The sequence below is a fragment of the Myripristis murdjan genome, chromosome 23 (genome assembly GCF_902150065.1).
Source record: "Myripristis murdjan chromosome 23, fMyrMur1.1, whole genome shotgun sequence".
NCBI lineage: Eukaryota > Metazoa > Chordata > Actinopteri > Holocentriformes > Holocentridae > Myripristis > Myripristis murdjan.
In genome coordinates this window covers 5,833,403-5,847,645 of record NC_044002.1, presented here as the reverse complement: position 1 = coordinate 5,847,645, position 14,243 = coordinate 5,833,403, and the positions used below count along the sequence as shown (strand labels likewise).

At 41.5% G+C, this 14,243-nt stretch overlaps 1 protein-coding gene across 1 annotated transcript; it reads left to right on the top strand.

The window, feature by feature from the left end:
• Positions 1 to 1,233: 1,233 nt before the first annotated feature.
• itih2 (inter-alpha-trypsin inhibitor heavy chain 2) lies at positions 1,234 to 14,169 on the top strand. The gene is made up of 21 exons (XM_030046279.1): positions 1,234 to 1,329; positions 1,685 to 1,717; positions 2,036 to 2,074; positions 3,767 to 3,939; positions 4,044 to 4,148; positions 4,249 to 4,411; positions 4,501 to 4,608; positions 4,706 to 4,834; positions 5,199 to 5,315; positions 5,499 to 5,667; positions 5,838 to 5,963; positions 6,313 to 6,494; positions 7,554 to 7,739; positions 8,536 to 8,675; positions 8,792 to 8,964; positions 10,008 to 10,139; positions 10,587 to 10,700; positions 12,107 to 12,305; positions 12,615 to 12,787; positions 13,675 to 13,786; positions 13,872 to 14,169. Exons 1-21 carry the CDS (start codon positions 1,234 to 1,236, stop codon positions 14,017 to 14,019), a joined length of 2,817 nt encoding a protein of 938 aa, XP_029902139.1. The 3' UTR covers positions 14,020 to 14,169.
• Positions 14,170 to 14,243: the final 74 nt, after the last annotated feature.

Genomic DNA, 14,243 nt, shown 5'->3' with positions numbered 1-14,243 from the left:
TTTTATTTCCAACTCAAAGCACCCGACTGTGTGACAAGACACTCTTCTGACTTGCAAACCTCGGTTAATGGAGTTTATGAGGAGCACTTTAAGGCAGCATGACTCTCTGCCATTATAATGGGGCCTATTTGAGTGTCCATCAGCTAGCAGGCTGCCTGGGCCCATTTCCCCTCTGGTATAATTAGTGTCATAGCAAAAATGTAACTGTAAATTGATACCAATTTTATCTGTTCAACATTAAGGAGAAAATGTACAAGATAAACACACAAAATAGTTTTTAAAGGCTGTAAATTATTTTAAAGTACATATGGTATGCAAACACTCTTGTAGCCTACTCTACACTACTAAACACAAAACACAATTGCAAATATCTCTTTAGCTCATGGTCTTTTTTCTTACATGATTGTTCTGTAGCCACACAATAAATATAAACACTAAGGCCCTGACCTTTGAACTCCTTATTTCCTATGTGACCAGATACTCATGACCCACAAGCCGAAAGTTGTTCTTTATGCTACAAGTGTTACTGGAGGTTTGTTTCCTACTCATTTTTTTTTTTTTTTTTTTTTTTTTTTTTGTTATCATTACACTAATGGTAAGTCACATTGGTCAGATAAATGCCTGAAATATAAAATGTTAATACTTACAAGTGCCAGAAAAGGAGGAAAATCATCTTTTAAATATTATACCATAACAAGAGGAAACATAAAGGCGTCACTACAATCAGGCCTACGTTGGTGCCATCTTGTGGCCATATGGCAACATTACACCTTCCTGAAATGGACTGATGTTTGGGTGTATTTTTCTGTATTCTTTTCAGCTGCACTATATACCCCACATAGTCTGTTATAAAGCTGTCATGCATGTGTCACACACACAGATGCCTCAAGATGACCTCTGGCCAAATGTGAGCCAACATCAGTCAAAGTTCTTGAAACAATGTCAGGGTTAGGACTGGGATCTGAAGGCGTTGTTTGATCTACACCTGAATGGCCCAGATATGTCCTATTTACCCTGCCCACACAACAGGTCAAGTTTCAAAGTTTCCTTCTCTTCTGTGGGATACGTGAAACACAACAAATATTGACTGGGGCAGGCAGTCAATCAGTTCAGTGGATTTTAACCCTCGGTTTGGGGTTCTCTGTTTCGAAGAAGGCTGCAGGCAGAAGGACCATCTCACTGTGCCGTTTGTATCTCTGAGGGTTGCCTGGTTGAGCCAACAGGCCTGGAAATATGAGGCGACTACCGCTGCTGCTTTTGGGGCTGCTTCTCCTCCACCAGAGCCACTGCTTTGAGTTTGTCATCGATGGAGAATGGGAGGGAGAGCCGGTGAGTTGAAGGGTATAAACAGGGGTGGATTGGAGGGTAAACCCACTGAGAAGGTCATTTTTACTTGCAGAGCAGTGCTTATGCACCTTTTTGGCTGGTATAAATCTTAAAAAGTAAAATTCATAGCATTTACCGCTGTAGGTGGCGTCAAACTGGTGTACCTTATAAGCATGAATCAAAATCACATATCTGGTTTTACTACTGTACTATGTCTATCGCCACATGGAACATACCAGGAGCTATTCCCCTATAGATTGATGCTGTAAATACAAGAATGTAGTCAATTTGTCTGGTTAAATAAAGTTTTTATATCTGAGGGTTTCAGTGATCAACACCCCTTCTTTTCTTCCACCAGTCAGGTCTGCAGGATCATCAGGAAAGGAACAGGGTGAGACGTTTTCTTTCTTTTGAGCCTGATTATGTACATGTCTGATTGTATAATACCTAAGCATGAATTGTGGGCTTGCTTTTGTCACTGATGTTGCAATAGTTGCAGTCATTGATCCATGAACTGTCTTGTACTGATGACACACAAACAGATTTAGTCAACACCGTTCATCCAATGTGGCCAGTAACCCACGCAGTTTGTAAACATATTCCCTATGTCATCTCTAACTTGTGAAAAGCAGTTTCTTGGTTGATAATCTTCTCTTGAGACAATGTGAGGCTGAAGATGTGCATATGTGTATGTGTTTGTTTGTTTCAGAGAGCGATATTGACCAGTGAGGAGCAGGAAGACTTTGAGGTGCGTTTGTCTGCTTGTTGTTGAAGCCCTCTCCACTGTGACAGAGTTTAACCTTATCTGATAGTCAATATGCTGCTGTTTGAAGAGATTCCCGTGACTGACAGGTTATTGACTTCACTCTCTGCTAATCCCGCTCTGCTTCATTTTACTGCATAGAAGCAAGTTTTTCTTTTTCTCCCCAAGTAATGAAATCAGTGGCAGTCATGAGAAGTATGTTTTGATACAATCTACTATTTCGGTGTTTTTGGCAGTGTTAGATGAGTAGTTTCCAAAGTCGACTCAACCCATGACAAGATCATTTTCATTTAGCTTTGGGATGTGTTGTATAATGAAAAGATGCCATTTTCTTGAAGAGTTCTCCATGAGTGATAACATCATGACTGTGCTGCCAATTAATCACATATTGCAACTGTGATATTTTTAATATTTTTTGGAACAAACAGGTTGATACAGCACTCAGTTCCAAGTCTAATTTAGATAAATAACATACAGAAGATGAAACAAATAAAATTAAACACAGATTCATTTGTGTTGGATTTAGGATGTGGTGCAGATTCCAAACAATTTAAAGCAACTGCCAAACTGAGAGCTTCGGTCTGTCTAGTTTTAAATTTGCCATGACCTCCACCACCCAGCATTTATTTGAACATTATGTCTTGGATTTCTGCTTGAGAAAGATTATCTATCTGGCAGGGCATGTGGAGAAGGCCATGAGTCTTGAGTTGCAGACAGTGAAATCTCATCAGTGGCTGCCGTCACTATTATAGCATTAGGGCTGCTCACATGTTTGCAAATGTAAGAAAATGTGTTGGTGGATTCAACTGAGAAGATTCTCAGGACTGACTTTGAGTTAACTTCATTCTGTTTTACGATACAAAGACTGAATTATGCATAATGTACAATAACACAAAGTAAAAAACACATTTAATTAAAATATGTACATGTGACCAGTGGTGGCTGGGGTATTATTGCATGCTGATCAGGTTGGGTGAAGTCCTAGATAAAACATGGCAAACTTGTTCCTACAGAGATGTGAACTGTAAAGAGCTTCAAACTGAGGCAAACCATGTTTGATGCATATTCCTGATAGATTCACCTGAGTTGTAATCAAGACCACCTTAACTGAATCTAATTCAATCTAGGACCAAGATATAAAGGAGGTTGATCAAGTCAAGACTGAAACTAGAGCAAAATTCGTCTTGATCTTGAATTCAAGATCAAGGCCAAATTGGCAATAAGCACTTTACATCTTTCCAGATTTAAATAATGAATAAGGAGTTTCTTACAGATGAAAAAATATAGATTAATCTGAAGGAGCTCTGTGCTCGAGTCTTCAACATTGAACTATTTAGTGCATAGAATTTTGATTAATCAATGCACTGAAGTTTGAGGACATTTACATAATACACATATGTGTAGCCCCTTGAGTTGTTTTTAGTGTTGAGGGGAAAATAGATTAAGATGGATCAGGTGGAGAAAAACATATCTCTGAAAATATTTACATAGATGGAAAAAGGTTATTATCAAGTAGTGGCCAAGAACAAGACAAGTCCAAGTCAAAAACAGATTGAGAATGAGACAAGTCTAAGATGTCAGAAAAGTAGCATTTTTGGTTGCATCTGAGATGTTGACACCCAGGTCCTGCTCTTATTGCTTTTCAGTTCTTCACATGTTCTGTGTTTGCATGCACAGGCTATCCGGGGAGAGGACATTACTGTTAAGAGCTACAAGGTCGAGAGTCGCATCACCTCACGCTTTGCCCACACCACTGTCAGGAGCTCGGTGGTCAACTCTGGCTCCAAAGCCCAGAGCATCGGCTTCAATGTCCAGATCCCCAAACGAGCATTCATCACCAACTTCACCATGTGAGCAATATTCCAGTTTCACACAACCCAAGCAATCCACTGTACACAGCATGTACATACATACGCCTCTTTAACTTTGAAAATTAACTGCTTCCTTTGTGTAGGAACGTGAATGGGATAACATTTGTTGGCTCGGTGAAAGAGAAAACCGTTGCCAGAAATCTGTATGCCCAGGCCAGGGCCAGAGGCAAGGCAGCAGGCATTGTCAGGTACTGGACCAGCCTCTTGGATTGGGTATAAGAATCTCAGAGATTCACTGGGTATTATTGCCAGATTCTGCAAAGAGACTGATATGATTTTTCCTGCCAGGGCTAATTCCCAGGACATGGAGACCTTTAAGACAGAAGTCCACGTTCCCCCTGGCAGTAACATTGAGTTTGAGCTCCACTACCAGGAAATGATGCACAGGAAACTGAGTTCCTATGAGCACACACTGCACCTGCAGCCTGGAAGACTGGTGCCACAGTTCCAGGTGAAGGGGGTTATTATTTATAGGAATGGGATTGTGTTTGTGTATGTGTATTTCACTTGGCATTTACCCTTGACCCGACCTCTGTCTAGGTGGATGTATACATCTATGAGCCAAAGGGCATTTCCATGGTAGAAACACCAAACACCCTTGGGGATCAGTTCAATGAACTGATCAAAAAGACTTTCACCAAAGATAAGGTAACATAATACACTCTGTTTTATGCCTTCATCTCTTCTTGATTGTATTCAGGCTTTTCAGCACCCAAATAGTCCTCATGTATGTGTCCATCCCCAGGCTCATATCGTCTTTAAGCCCACTGTACAGCAGCAAAAGAAGTGTGACAACTGCACTACCAGTGCTATAGATGGCATCTTCACTGTTAAATACGATGTAGAGAGAGACAGCAACGCTGGGGAGCTACAGGTATCACATGTTTGAACATTCAAGCACAAATATGCCATCCAAGTGTAAATGTACAAACTATTTAGGTGTAATATGGCATACATACAGAAAAATAAAGGTGCTAACTACAACCTAGAATGGTTCTTCAGAATCATGCCATTGTTTCCATAAAGACCCTTTGAGACCATGGTACCTTATGGTACTTTCAAATGAGGAGCCATCCACTAAATAAAGTGCTTGTTTAGTAGTTGATGGCTCTTCATGGAACCACAGCCTTTTAAAGAACCATTTTAGAACCATTATTGTTCTGTGTGTACAGCTAGAATGATTTTGACAGAAGCAGAAAGGATATAATTGTTGCTCAAGCTTGCACTGTTTCCTCAAGGTGTCTGATGGCCACTTCGTCCATTTCTTTGCACCATCCAACCTCACACCCCTTCCCAAAAACATTGTATTTGTCATCGATGTCAGTGGTTCGATGTGGGGAGTCAAGATGAAGCAGGTACGTGGTCACTGTCCTGGTGAGTTTATATGGAGATCTGTGCACTCTGACCCCTCCAACAGTGCTCCCTGTCCCTTTCATTTTATCTCACTCATTCTTCAACCCTCCATTGTAAAACACTGTCATGATGTGGCCACACTTCAGGACGCCCAAAATACCAAACTACTCACTCTTCTCTTACAGACTGTGGAGGCTATGCAGGCTATTTTAGATGACCTGACAATAGACGACCACTTCAGCATCATCGATTTTAACCATAATGTGCGCTGCTGGAGTGAAGAGCTAGTTCCTGGCTCCTCCATCCAAATCGGAGAGGCCAAAAAATACATCCAGAACATCAAACCAAATGGAGGTGAGACACTGCTGATGAGGAAGAAAACAGGGGAATTAACAATATCCTTGAGGGCTTGTAAGACTTTGGATGCTATGATGACCAGATAAATAACATGAAAAGAGAACTGCCGATATCAAACATTTGTCTATCTCTGTCAATGACTGCCCTTTATTTCCGGTTGACCCCAGGAACTAACATCAATGAGGCACTGATGAGGGCAGTGCAGATGCTGCTGAAGGCATCCAATCAAGGGATGATCGACCCTCGCTCTGTCTCCATGATCATTCTGGTGTCTGATGGAGATCCTACTGTTGGTGAGACTGACACACCTTATTCCTGTGACTTTCCCTGTCCACATATACGATTTCCTGTGTCCAGACAGCTGTCTTTCTCACACAGATTTCAGTCTCATCTCACCTGCTGACAGTGTGGTGTTCCATTATGTCACTGAGACTCCTATTAGCTTATGCAGGTATACTACAGAGAAAAGCATCCCATCTCCAGTGCTGAGCCTGTAAATAAGTAACACCAAGTGACCCAAGCAGTCTTTTTGATAATGATGTACATAGCTACTGTAAAGCATAATTAGTGCCTTTGAAGGTCTGTATAATGTGTCTTTTTCCACCATCTTCCATTTCTGTCTTGCTCGTTCTCTCTTTTCAGGAGAGATTAAGCTCAGCACCATCCAGAAAAATGTGAAGCGGGTGATGAGGGAGGAGTTTTCGCTCTTCTCACTGGGCATCGGCTTTGACGTAGACTATGACTTCCTGGAACGTATCGCCATGGAGAACAGAGGCGTGGCCCAGAGGATCTACGCCAATCATGATGCTGCAGAACAGTTACGGGTATGACAGCGCCCCGGAAAACCTTTCCCCTGACCAATCATGAATCTGATCATTTTTTACATTGAAGAAAATAACATCCCTGTACAGAGTTAAATAACAACACAATCTAAATGTAGTGACAGGTTGAATAGTGGCACCCTCAGATACTTTATCTGATATAAAGAAAATTTTCATTCATTCATTCATTCATTTATTCATTTTCCATTGGGACCCTATGGGTTGGGCCTGGTTTGGACAAAAATTTAGATATTATATTCAGGTTCAGGCCAGGTTTGGTCACATCAGCGTTATTTTAATGAAACTAGTGAAAAATAAATTAATATGATGGACCTATTGTCTGTTCTGGGCAAGTTCCTGTATAGGGCCGGAGTTTACATGATGACGCATAACGCAACACGTAGGCTATTTCAGGCAGTAAATGTAACCTAGGGATGAAGGACCTTCAAAAACTTGGGCTTTGGTTGGGTTCGGACACAAAAAAAGCCCTGCAGGGTAGTGCAGGTTTTTTTTTTTTTTTTTTTTTTTTAGTTTAGTTTTTTTTAGTTTTTTGCTTAAGACCCATAATAAAAAGTAATTTTCCTGTGAAAGGAGCTTTGCAAGTGAGCCCAACATACTTGACTTTAAGGGCAGTCATAGAAGAGGTTAAGTATTTTTTCCTTCCATTAGGCAGAATTAGCACTTACTGTCCAGACTGATGTTACATTTCTCTGACTTTGAAACCTTCATTTAAGAGTCACGTTTATACGGAAAAGTGGCACTCACTATACCTTGGCCTAAGGAAGTCCAAATGTGATCTCGCAGGTTTTATCACTGCAATAGAGAACAAAGATCAAGCAAAAATTGGAAGAAGTCCAGGGACAAACTTAGAGGACCCGATGTTCTCTCTGTGCGGATTTCACTTTCAGGGCCTGTGTCTAATAATTTATCACACTGATCAAATAAAATCTGGTCGGTCAAAAGTTTTTGTTCCACTTTGTTCACAGAAATTGTGTCCTCAAACTTGAGGCTGTGACTGTCTCATTCCCCTCCCTCTCCACTTTTGTCTCCCTGCCCCTCCAGACGTTTTACAGCCAGGTTTCCTCCCCTCTGCTGAGGAGGATCAATATTCAGTTCCCTGATGACATGGTGTCAGACGTCACCCAGAACCGCTTCGACAAATTTTTCGGCGGTTCTGAGCTGGTGGTGGCTGGCAAGGTGCTGCCGTCTGACAGCAACATCCTGAGCAGCATTACTACAGCGTCTGCTGTGAGTAACACACACTCACAACCACACACACTCACAGTCACACATCTGTATTACCATCCCTGTGAGGATGTTCCATTTAAAACATTCATTCCCTGACACTCTAACTCTAATCTCAATAAACAGATTTTATATATATATATATATATATATATATATATATATATATATATATATATATATATATATATATATATATATATATATATACATATATATGTAACAAAGTGGTATCCGAATATATAATTTTTTTTTGTAGGAGATTAATAAACTCTAAATGAAACATAGTCCAAATATAATATAGGCCTCCTGTTAAGTAATGGGGACTACTTTGCCTGTTTCCATACTAAGTGACTAAGTGTTCGGAGACCATGCACAGCAAAAAATAAAGCAGTCAACATATCATATATTTAAAAAAAAACAAACAAACAAACAAACAAAAAAAAAAATCTCTTTTTGTTACTAAAGGTTCAGCCTTACATCTTTGGATAATGCTGGCATCTTATTATCTCTAAACATAGTGGATGTTAAAAGCATGGATGTGACACTGATGCCACATGATGATCCACTGAGGACACATGGAGGATTTAGGTGCATGCTCACATCACTCAGTTGGTTGCAAATAGACCAGTTTCCCAAAGACATGGTGTACTACTTTAACCTGAACCCTTACTTAAATTAAACCTCTACCTATTTTCTACCTATTTGGTCTTCATAAAAATGACTACACAAGAACACACACACACACACACACACACACACACATCAGCGCTAACACTAACTGACACTTGCTCTCCAGGCTCGTCTGGATCTCTCCCTGGAGACGGAAGCCGACACCATGGATTTGGACACAGAGCTGGCCAAGCAGCAGCACTCCTTCACGGGCTTCGCCAGACAGATGTGGGCCTACATCACTGTCAACCAGCTGTTAGCAGAGAGGTGAGAGACAGTGGACACTGACCTGTTGAGAACATTTTATAGTATTCTTCTATAATCCAAAGGCCTCTGTTGTGGTTTTGTCAGTATTTGATGGCTGCAGTGTGGATCTCCTGCAGGTCTGTGGCTCCGACAGCTGCCAAAAAGAGGAAGATCACCCAGAGGATCCTGTCTCTGGCCGTGGAGCACCAGTTTGTTACTCCTTTCACCGCTCTGCTGGTGGAGAGTGACGACGCCAGTGAGAGGCTGCTGGCCGACTCCCCGAAGGACCCCAGACGAGGCTGCTGCTCAGGTGTCTGAACAAAATGCACAGGGCTAAACTGGCTTTTGAAGGCTGGCACTGACATTGACATTCTTGGGGTTGTAACAGATAGATGTTTTGTGCTGACCTTAATAAAACAATAAAACCTTTCCTAGGACAGTTAAAGTAAATCAGTTTACAGGTATTCAGTGTGTCCGCCAGAACTTTACGCTTGTGGAAACAGCAATTAGACCATCATGGGACATTAAAACTCCACTGAAACCAAAGGCACAAATAACGAAATCATAAAATAAATGCACGCACATGTCTGGGATCTGGTCAAAATGTTAGATTAGAATCAGTTCCTGTTGGGGTCTGCAAACTTTTTCATGTTCTGTGACGCTTTTCACAGGCATTCAAACACAAGAAATCTGATGCGAGTCCAGCATCACTGATCTGACCTTTAAATGTGTAATTTTAATAATTATGAATACAGTTTACTTGTCTTCTTATTTTTCAAGGTTTCAAAAAAAAATTGTCCTCAAATTTTTACAAATTTTATTTTTAAATTATATCATTATATATAAAATTATTATAAAATTATATATTATATTTTTTTTTTTTTTTTTTTTTAACTAATATTTCCAGTAAGTTTTTTTTTTTGAATTTTCTAATTTTCTAATCACCCTTTTCCCCCACATTTTGAAAGAAATCATGAATTTGCTCAGGTTTCAGATGTGTCAATGCCATACTTTAACACTGACAAATCATGGTGAGATTAAACCAATAAGAAAATGTTCAAACAATCCCTCATACATTTATATATTTTCTGCACTGTAATAATTTCAAGTAAATTAAATTACAGTGTAATTAAACTAGTCTTCATTTTGGTGAGGACCCCATGGGAGCTGATCAGGGACCCCTGGAGGTCCCCGGACCTCACTTAAATATGTAATCAGTTAAACTGCATCATATCCATCATATCAGACGTGGGTGACACTGATTTACTGCGACCTACTTTTCAATAAAAGCCCAATATTGCCCTGATGTATATTTCCCGCCCTGCTTCATGCTGCGTTTAATGACATGCGTAGGAACAGGAGCATCGGCGTCTCTTATGAAGCCTGTGGTGCCAGTCGTCTACCAGGCTCCACCCTGGGTCCAGATTACCACTCCTGCTACCCCCAGACAGGCTACGGGGGCCCTGCCTGAGCACATCACTATAGGTAACACACACACACACACACACCCCCACATGCATGCTCACTAGGGCTGTATGATATGAACAAAATTGCCTCGGAATTTATGTCAAATATCTCGATAGTAATATGATATACGGTATGACTATGGGTTCACATACTGAAATTTTAAGTGTAGCTACTCTGAAAATTAAGCATTCTTCAAAAACAGCATAACAATACCAATTAGACATAGAAAATGCAGCCACTTCACAAAATATTTTTTCGATCAGAATAGACTAATCACTGTCTTAGGCCAACCTTAACCCTAAATGTAATATTGTCCATATTGTTTCCTTTTAAGATATTGTGCATGTTCATACGTAGATATCATAACGCTATATCGTTCAGCCCCAAACGCATACACACCTTCGCTGAACATCATGAAAAGTCTCTCAGCTGAAGTGTGTAACAAGCTCGGTGCCTCTCTTCCAGTGGAGAACGACCCTCACTTCATCGTCCACCTGCCCAGGAACCAGATGGACGTCTGCTTCAACATCGACTCCCAGCCTGGGCACATTCTCAACCTGGTGTCCGACCGTGGAACAGGTAAGGTACAAAAAAAAAAAAAAAAAAACATCTCTCCACTATATGTATTACTCTTGATCCTAGCCCAAACTTTATATCAATCACTATCTATATGAAAGTTGACACATGTAGCAATTTAACATCAATAAATCTTCACAGCACCACATTTATTTTAAGACGTGACCTTGAACTAATAAGGCGACTGGCTCTTGTGGCCTCTTGTGGCCTTGATCTACACAACATTTTTACATGTGTCAGCAAAATGGTTTGGGCTGCAAATCTGCTGGATTGACTGACGGCACTGAGCAGCAAGAGGGCATTGTTCCTCCAGCACAAACTGTGTTAAAGCTGTCAGGGGGCCAGCGGCAAAGTCGCCTCCGACAGTGAAACCAAACTTACCAAGGAGGAGATGACAAGTGGCGACAAGATTTATGAGGAAATGTGCCCTTAATTTGGAAAAACACCAGCACTTTCACTACAAATGGTATGAGACACAGGCTATTAATCGTCTCCACCACGGTCTCCTCACGTTTTCAGTTGCTATACCAAGGTATTACAAACTGATTGCCTGTGACAGCAGCACTTTGCACCTGAGGGATAGTGAAAAATGTGATATTATTTCACTGCCCCCCCCAGCTGTTATGTGGTACAGTAGTGGTGCTATGTTGCTCTCATCATCACTGAGTGCTGGATGCTTGTGTTCTTCACTGTTTGATGCCTGGCTTATGACAAATCCTAGTGGAGGATTCGTTATTCGTTATTACAAATCTTTCTTTCTCCGGCTCTGTCTCTCACTTTCTTTCGACTGGTGAAGGAAAATTCTTTAGCTGTTATGTTTTGTGGTGTGAAACATCAGCCAGCCTCAACTATTCAGGGACAGGACGGCCACAGGAGGTTTTCAGCTCAACATGTTGTTCTCTTGTATTGTATTATCCCTTAAAAGTTCAGTAAGACAAGCTTGATGTCCTCACTATGTCATACATTCAGATTATTATGATTTTGCGTCAGACAGTGTTGTAGTGAACAGTTTTATAGTTGCTACTGATAGATATATTTATAGACATATGTATAAAAACATAGTTTAATACATATGGCACATACAGACGAGTGACAAATTAAAGTGTCTGAGGAAAGTGTTGGGCCACCATGAGCAACCAGAGCAGCTTCAAATTTTTTTCCGGCTGTAAAACCTCTGCAACACATCATCAACCTCAAACTTTGTTTATTTAGCAATTTGAGGGTATTAAGGCGGTTATTTTTTAAGAATATTAGCTGCGGGGAAGTCCACCTCAATGGCAGGAGGCTAACACTTAGCATTTGGAGCATCCAGTCAGTATCCAGTCAGTGAACTATCCCTTTAATGAGAAAAGTGAGCAATCTGGGCACCCTAATCCTCTTGTCTAATAAAGTCCTGTCCTGTCACGAAGGCGTGGTGGTGAACGGCGAGCTGGTTGCCTCCAAGCGGGCGCAGAGGAACAAACTCAACACCTACTTTGGCACCATCTCAGTCTACTACCAGCCGGACGGCATCGGCGTCACCGTCACCACCAACAGCATCGGCTTGATGGACGGCCACAACAACCATTCCTTCACTTGGACCGCCACGGCTGACATCACACAGGACGGGTAACCATCACATCCTTAAACACACTGATTTGCTTCCTGTAGGGTGGGACAGATTCAAGCGATAAATGATCATTTCAGTTCGTTTCATTTCATCTGTGAGGGGCAGTATGCAAACCCGAAGTCAGAATTTGATTTGTGCAAATAGGGTGACTCAAGCCGATAAAGTCAAATGCATTTTTCCATTAAAAAAATTCCTTTGTGCAGCTTTATCCTCCTCAACCCTGCCAGTCCCATCAGTGAGTTCAAAAAATGCACAAAAAAAAGAGTTAATAATTCTTGGGTACATTTTGTAATGTTTCTGTGTTTCAGGGTGAAAATTTCCATTGTGAAGAACTCCCACGTTATGATCACTATAAATGATAATATCCAGGTGATGGTGCTGCTTCACCGTGTGTGGAAAAAACATCCTGTCAACGTGGACTTCCTCGGCATCTACGTCCCCAGCGACAACAGCTACTCCTCTTTGGCCCACGGGCTCATAGGTGGGTCTCTAATGTGACTCGTCTTTGTTTGGTTAAACTGTGCGCCGTCTAGAGCGATATTCTTGGATTGGATCTGTATTTTGCAGATTTCACACACTCCATTGTGGAACCTCGGCCCTATGTACAGATTATCTGGCATCGTCCATTCATTTCACCGGTCACTCCAGCATTGATCCTGACAGGGGTCAATGAGGCGATTTGTGATACCATTTTCAGGAGAACGTTCTTAGTTTTTCAAAGCCATTTATGATCGCCCCATTGACTGCAGTTGTAGCCGTGCAGGAGCCTGCAGCACATCGACATCAAGATCAGTGGTGAAGCGGCTGGTGAAACGATGCTCTTTACGTCTGAGGATGATGCCAGATAATCTGTAAATGCGGCCTCGGATCCAAAATAATGAACCTGTCCTCTATGCTGTTCAGTAATATCCTCACACTCCACACTTGAATAATATTTCTAGGACAAAAATAAACTTATGCTGGACGATACCAGATTGTTAAAGACAGAATGAGTAGGATTTGTTAGTTGCGGGTCGTAAACTGGACATTCAAAGTTGGCCCCTCCTCCTAGGCTAAGCTATCCACCTTGAGTTTTCATTTTCTAGATGGAATGAAATGACCATCCAAAATATAATGTTGCTGTCCTACGAAAAAAAAAAAAAAAATCAAGGCAGAGGGTGGGGCTTCTGCAGACACACACCAACACACACTTCTAGTGGCTCATAAGTGATGACTGAGAGGGATTATTTTTGTATGAGTTTATTTTTCAGGAAAATCCTACTCATTCTGTTTTTAGTTAACAAAAGAACAAAATCAGCCACAATCTGTCGCTCCGTTCATGTTTGACTATTAAAACTGACAACCGGTAATGTGTATGTGACCTCCAAGGCCAGTTTTCCACGGAGCCTGACGTGAACGTGTACGACATCCACGAAGGAGCCGACCCCCTGAAGAAGGAGGCCACCATGGAGGTGAAAGGCAACAGGCTGGTTGTCACGAGGTAGGTCCCGCTAAAACACACACAAAACGTCCTGCTGAACACAGCAGCTGTGTGCTGACGCCATTCAAACTCGTGTGCCTTGCAGGGGCTGGCAAAAGGACTACAGACGCGATAAGAAGCGCGGCTCCGACGTCTACTGCTGGTTCATACACAACAGTGGGAAAGGCTTCATCGACGGCCACTACACCGACTACATCGTCCCGCATCTCAACAGCTTCCTCCCAGAACTCTAGACCACGGCGAGGCTCGCACGACCCAGGAAGTGGGATTGGTAGAAGCAAAACACAAATTAACCGGTGCCATGTGCTGCTATTAGTTTCTGGGTCAGTAAAGCCTTAATGAAATATTGTAAGGGGTGAGTTATGAAAAAAACAAAAAAACAAAATCATACTGAGCTCTACAATGTGTAACACTGAACGCCACTGAAAAGCCCTATGTGTCAAAACATTTTTTTGAT